A 6860-nucleotide genomic window follows, 5' to 3' on the forward strand; every position below is an offset into this window, starting at 1 on the left:
TACTATACGCGAATTATAATGTAAATAATAAAAAACTCAGTCAGCACTGCTCACTTAAGAATCATTCTCTGGCGGCATGTACAACTATAATGTTAATAGCGTCTAGCGAACCGCAATCTTTTATCGTCTGTAATTTAATTGTAACCACGATTCGAATGAAAATAATAATTTCACTTATGATGATAATTTCGGTTCGCAACACATTTCGATTATAGTAACATTTTAATATTTGATTGTATTTACCATCTTTAGAATTTTAATAACGAACTGTATAATTTATAATAATGACTTTTATAGTAATTCTAGTTTGTAATAATTCTTTTTATGCGTAATCTATCTTAATTTCATTCCTTTCTTTACTATTAATAATTAGATAATAATGTTTGATTTAAATAAACTATGTTAATTTTCATCTCTTTCATTCTCTTATTTTAAAACCCTGAGACCTCGTAGTCGTTAACCTTGCCTTTTCAGAGATCGCACGTGGTCCAGTCCCGAGTTAAAAGGATTAGATTCCTTGACTCAAAATTTGGACCAACGACCGCACCGTTCGTAGGAAACAGGTGTCAAAGCATCCTTACTGGACGTTGACCCATATTCCGAAGCGAGCACAAAAAAGGTGCGTTCGACTTGCGACACTCGCCTCCTCGCGGGTACCTGCGAGAAAAGAGTCTGACCGTCCTTCCAAGTACCCTCACCGTTCCCGCTCCTTTCACTATCCGAGAGGATCACTAACAAATTAAAAATTTTCCAAGGGTTTGGACGTAACAATATCTATATATTAAAGAAAATGCCTACTGGCATTTAACCCCAACAAAAGTAGTGGCACATTGCCCCAAGACGTCATTTCATCTTATGATGAGCCTGTAACAGTACGATTGTTAAGAAAATGAATCAACGATGTACTGAATATTTTCATTTTAACCTACTCTAATAGATTAACAAGCTAATCGAGCTAAATATTGTGTAATGTTTAAATAATAACTTACATAAAGCATTATAAAAGTTATAAGAAGCTCATTTACGTATACCATGCCGTCATACATATTTACCTCATAAAAATAATACTGTTGCGAGGAAATTGTTGCTACTTATGCAATATGTTAAGCACACAATTATACACAATGTTGTAGCACTGACGCAAGCGCTGCTAATCGGTATCATTGTAAAACAAAACGTGTGGCATATTCCCCACACTGGCGTATTACTCGCACTTATTCTAGAAGAAAGAATAAACGATAGATTAAACCGTAGATGCAGCTCTGTCAAATCTACACCTCCCTGGAATTTATGTTTCTGTTGCTCCTCTTGATAATTTTAACGGGTTTCGTAATTGCGAAGATATTCACGGTAAATTTCAACTCGGCAACTAGCGCCTCCCACAGAGTAATCTGTACAAAAGATATGATAATTAAGTTCCTCTTTATAGTATGTCGCAATGATAGCGATGCAGTAACTAACTTGTTAAATTTAAGGTTGGCATATAATACATATAATTCAAATTCGCGTGTTGTCGATTTTGTTTTACAATTTAATTTTTTTCTTTTTATCTAAATTAAATTTCACACTTTAATTTGTTTCACAATTTAGTTTAGATAAAAAGAAAGAAATTTTATATTGAACATTAAGTTTTTGAGTGCTTTTCTTTTCTTTGTTAAAAGGATGAAAATTAATTAACTTTATTTGTAATATTTATCCCAAAATTAACAATGAACACGATAAGGTGGAGATTTACCTTCTCTGCCACAGCGACTTTAGGTATATTCCACAGAAATTCACAAATTGCGATAAAGAATGAAGCGCTGCAACCACATATTAGAACGAAAAATACACCTCCAAGACCTGTCATCCCTAATTCGTGTGTGCTTGCATTAATTTCATCTTTTTTGCACAAATCTCCTTCTCTTTCTTGCCACCACTTTATTTTGAGTTTGTGTAGTAAACCTCTCTCGTTAATCATCACGATCGCACGGTTAATATGGTTTTTATAAGGAGATTCTGCGGAAGAGATGCAAGAGAAATAGTTTATATAAAGATAAAGAAATGGAAAAATATTGGTATTGTAGTGAAGTTATAATATTACCGCGTGGCATAGCAATGCCGTACCCTCTGCTTTCGATCACGCTGCCTATTTTAATTAAGTCGCATTTGCGGTCTATGTAATATTCACTACTGCCACTTTCCATGATAAAGGCATATCGTCGTTCGCCGTGGATAACTCGGTTGATGCCTGGAACGTATTGTAACAGAAAGTTAATGTATTTGAAAAATAGAATTTAAAATAAAAAATTTATTTTTTCAAATAATGTACACACTTAAATTTTATAGGATCAAATTAATTTAATGTGAGTCGTCACTGCTCCTACTAAATATATCGTTATTTTTTACTAAAATGATAATTAAATTTGACAGTGAATATTTGTATAATATTAAATTGATATTCTGTATAGTGTCAAATATATAACCATTGTTTTAGTAAAGTATATCGTTATTTTTTACTAAAATGATAATTAAATTTGACAGTGTATATTTGTATAATATTAAATTGATATTCTGTATAGTGTCAAATATATAACCATTGTTTTAGTAAAAAATAATGATATTATTGAGTAGGAGCAGTGGCAACTCACATTAAGTTAATTTGACCCTATAAAATTTAACAGTGTAACCTTTTTTGAAGAAAGGTTTTTCAGAAGTATTTTTCACATGTATCTTACTTATAAGGTGGTGCATGTTCAATTTTGGAATTACACACCTTCTTCGTAACTTGATGTAAATACGCTTGGCTTAGAATTCACCATTGTATCCCACATTTGTTTGTACGTTGAGTAACTCGAATTCTATAATTGGATAATATCGAATCATATATGTATAAGTTATTTTCGTATTGGGCTAAAAAATATGATCATAAATAAGCTGCTAATGTACTTGGAAGAATGATTCTGTTGCGCCACCCTTTTGTATACCATATTTAATTTTTGTCTGTCTGGCCAGGCCCTCAATTCCTTTAACAGGTATGCCTATTTTGTCCACAGTGAGAAAGGCGGCTAGATTCGCTATATATAAGCTGTACATGATCAAAGTAAAGAACCACCATATGCTTGCAAGCATGCGCAGGGATGATGTTCTACAATGAAATTGATTTTATTTATGTGAAAATACTATAATAATTTAAAACATTTAACTTTTGGTTAAAAAAATAATTTCTTTAATATTTAAAATATATATGTTTATATATTTATTAATTATAATGTAATGATATCATGTTAAACTTACTTGAGTAGTATGTTTGAACCTCGTTGCATAAAAGAAGCAATAATTAAGTAGAACGAGTTTTTGAAGTTAAAATTATTTTTGAGTTCTTCGGAATCAGTATTGTACAGATGATGCGGATTGTTCCACTCGGGTGCCATTCTTAAGAAAGAATTTAAATTTTCGAAATACAAGTCACATTTTTTTTAACGTTTATTTTCACTCTACTAATTTTTACTCTACTTTTAGTCGGACTTAAAGGAAAGTCGCCGATATTGATGTAGGTCTTCTAAAGTGACATCTCTTTATTTCTCGGAAACTAACTATTGCACTTTATTAATACAAATAAATTCATGATCTATTTAGCTAGTTAGTACAAACTCATAATTCATATGTTTGTGGCTTGTTTCTATACCAAATCAGCTAGAAACGAATTCTACAAATGCAAAATAAAATTCTTACGATCTTCTTTTGCAAATTGCGTAGTTTCAATAATAGTAATTATATTATTAATAATATTACGTCGTTTTAAATACTTATAGTTTTATAAATCAGTTTTATTTATATTATTTTTTCTCTCTCTTAGTTTTTTCATAATACGATTTTGAATATAAAATTGAGGTGCAGCATAAACCGCCACATCTGTCTGTAAAACAGACAATGAGCTAATCTTGATAAGCTTAATCTTTACAATGTTGCTTTACTCGAGCTAAAGCAGTCGTGCATATATGGAAAAACCTTTGAAAAATCATCGCGTTACATATTTGCATTTTGCAGAACAGCATAAAGTAGAGGAAAGCCCCCTATAATGAGGTAAGCGCCTAATATGAGATAGCGGCATTTCTGCTAAACTAATAAACGCTATTTATTGGTTTCACTATGAATTTATTGCTCATGGATTGAAAACTATTTAGTAGAAAATTCATTATTAGATCATGCCTGTAGTCATTGTAAAAAAAGATTTTAGAATTTGAATATCTTCAAGTTTCATTGAGATGAGCCTTTAAATCTTGTTTATTATTTAATAAATAAATATTAGGCAATAAATTCTTCATGTAGTAATAAAGTAAGGTCGTACTAATAGAAAAATATGGAATATGTTGAATTGTTTAATTACAGTAGTTAGATTTGATGATCATAAAACTATAAGGCGTGGAAATCGTAATATGAGATACTCAGGGTATTTCTAATATGAAATAACCTATGCTCCTATGTTATAGTAAAAAAGAGTTGCTAAAGAGTAAATGTTATTTACTCTTACTTTAATAAAAAGTACTATAATAAAAAAAATAACCGGAATGAACGTCGAGTGCCTATTTCTGCGATGCTCGATTCCAACTACCTGAAGGCGAGTTCTGGGTATAATCGCTCATTTTTCACGCACGCTGACTGTATTTGTTTGCATTTTAGAAACATGAAATAAAGTTTTTTAATAGCAATACTGATATATTTTGCGTTTTACTGTCGATTTCTTGGGACATCTCATATTAGGAGCACAATTTTTTGACTTTGTGATTTGCTCACTTTTTACATTTCTTCAATTTAAAAAAAAAATGGAATTTGAATTAAATTTTATATAACGTTATCTTAAAACTTATTAAATTTCCTTCAAAATGACTTATTATTTTTTTAAATTCTGCCCATAGACTTCTAGCATTTATCCAAAATGAATTCGGTATCTCATAATAGGGGTCTTTCCTCTAAGTATGCAAATATAATTCAATAAACATGTTTTATAACGAAGTGAAAAATTCTGGAAACCTTGGTTCATAATCAAATCGATATCGATTGATTTTTCGGACCGTTTGATTTGATATCGACTAGGTATATTTTCTATTGATTTTCGAAGAACATTGACATTTTACGCTGTATTAATAAGATCGATATTTTATCAATGCTGCATGGATAAAATATCAATCTTCTTTCGAAGATCAACAACAACTCTAGTAGATATCAAATCAAATCCCAAAAATCAATTGACTTTAAATCAACTTATGAACCCGAGAAATCTTATACACATTCACTTGTAGGTACATTATACTATAATTCCTGTAAAAGAAAAAGAATCGGAATACGTAGCATTACTGCTTATTGTATCGGTTTTGGAATCCATTTTGTTAGACGTTCATTTTTGCTTATCTTACGAAAAAAATAATTATTGCAAAATAGCAAACAGTATTATAAAAACTGCTTATATAATTTGATAGAAGACATTTTTTAGTTTATACTTATATTTTTTAAGTTTTATTTTTTATTTTTGTTTAAGAAATATTGTCTAAAAACGAAGTAGTATGTCGCTATTGGCCTTTTCTATTAATTTGAGAAGGATAATTTTTATTATATTTTTATTATGTTCTAAATTATGAAGTATTTTATTTCTAAAAATCTTACCTTGCTTGAAGAAATAACATTATCGATACGAGGAAACAAGCAATAGCCATATAGAGCCATACTGCTTTAGAGAAAGGCGCTAAGACTGGGAAAAAAGATGACGTTTGCTTTTCCGGTTTGCTAAACACAATGCTGTAACCTAATTTAAAACAAAATTGGAATACTGCCATTAATATAGTCTAAAATTTAACTATTTATTTATTTATTTATTATTACAATATTTTAACATGTTTAATTTATTTTTGGATTCTCTAGGGGTATTACCCGTGGTCATGAAAGGCAAACTGAAATCCACAACAGTCATGCGGAGGGATGTTATCGTTAAATCAGATACAGCAAGATCGGCTTCCTAAAATTTTTAAGAAATAGATGATAAATAACAGATTACTGAAAAGTAGTGTAAACTCGAACTATTTTTTGTTATCACAATAAGTAGGAAAATCTTGTGAAATGAAGGTGATAAATAATTAACTTAGATTTTAAATAAAAGGTGGATTATTACATTAAAAAAAATACTATTATTAATTTAATTGTAATATGAAAACAACCTCAATTGATTTACATGTTTCTGTTCTATCTTTTCATAAAAGAAAATTTTTTAATTTAATAATAAGAGTGATAAGGCTCAATAAATTATAAATTACTGTCACATTAGAGGGCTACGAGCCAAAAATTAAAATATAACGTTGGTAATGGTAAAAATATAAATATATTAACGCAAGTTAAGCATATAATTAGTCGCAACAAGTAAAAACAGAATAATAAAGGAAATGTAAAAATATATATATGATATCATACGTTTCAACCTCGATCGGGTCATTCTCAATGTTTTAATACAAAAATAATTCGTTGATTCGAAGAAAACAAAGAATTTGATCGCATGTAACATATCCGGATCACACTGTAGTATTCCATAAAAATGAATGTTCGTCAGATCTTGAGAAATTCAGATATCGAAAGTTCATTTGTTGTAACCATACATATTGTTTCTGTAATATAGTTGCAAATTGTAGTAGATATAATATCTCATATAGATATTGCTTTATAAAATTAATTACAATTAAAATATACACCAATCACAGAGATATTATATAAAAACATTTCATTTAGTACAATAAATAAAATACCTTCATATTGATGGTCCCTTTCACAAATTACAATAAAATTTTTTCGAAACAATTATAAGCAAAAACGACCGGAATTAAATTTGTTGTTAA

General features: G+C 29.6%; 1 protein-coding gene across 1 annotated transcript in view; it reads right to left on the minus strand.

The window, feature by feature from the left end:
* Window positions 1–1271: 1271 nt before the first annotated feature.
* LOC108764960 (glutamate receptor ionotropic, kainate 2-like) overlaps window positions 1272–6860 on the minus strand; it is a 16156-nt gene continuing 10567 nt past the window's right edge. Inside the window, exons 9-16 of the mRNA XM_018513398.1 lie at window positions 5908–5992; window positions 5644–5782; window positions 3277–3414; window positions 2929–3127; window positions 2756–2840; window positions 2084–2230; window positions 1736–1998; window positions 1272–1391 (exon numbers count right to left, since the gene is read on the minus strand). Coding sequence (XP_018368900.1) covers window positions 1272–1391; window positions 1736–1998; window positions 2084–2230; window positions 2756–2840; window positions 2929–3127; window positions 3277–3414; window positions 5644–5782; window positions 5908–5992 — 1176 coding nt within the window. The remainder of the gene's footprint in view (window positions 1392–1735; window positions 1999–2083; window positions 2231–2755; window positions 2841–2928; window positions 3128–3276; window positions 3415–5643; window positions 5783–5907; window positions 5993–6860) is intronic.

Source organism: Trachymyrmex cornetzi, unplaced genomic scaffold, assembly GCF_001594075.2.
Source record: "Trachymyrmex cornetzi isolate Tcor2-1 unplaced genomic scaffold, Tcor1.1 scaffold468, whole genome shotgun sequence".
NCBI classification, from domain to species: Eukaryota; Metazoa; Arthropoda; class Insecta; order Hymenoptera; family Formicidae; genus Trachymyrmex; species Trachymyrmex cornetzi.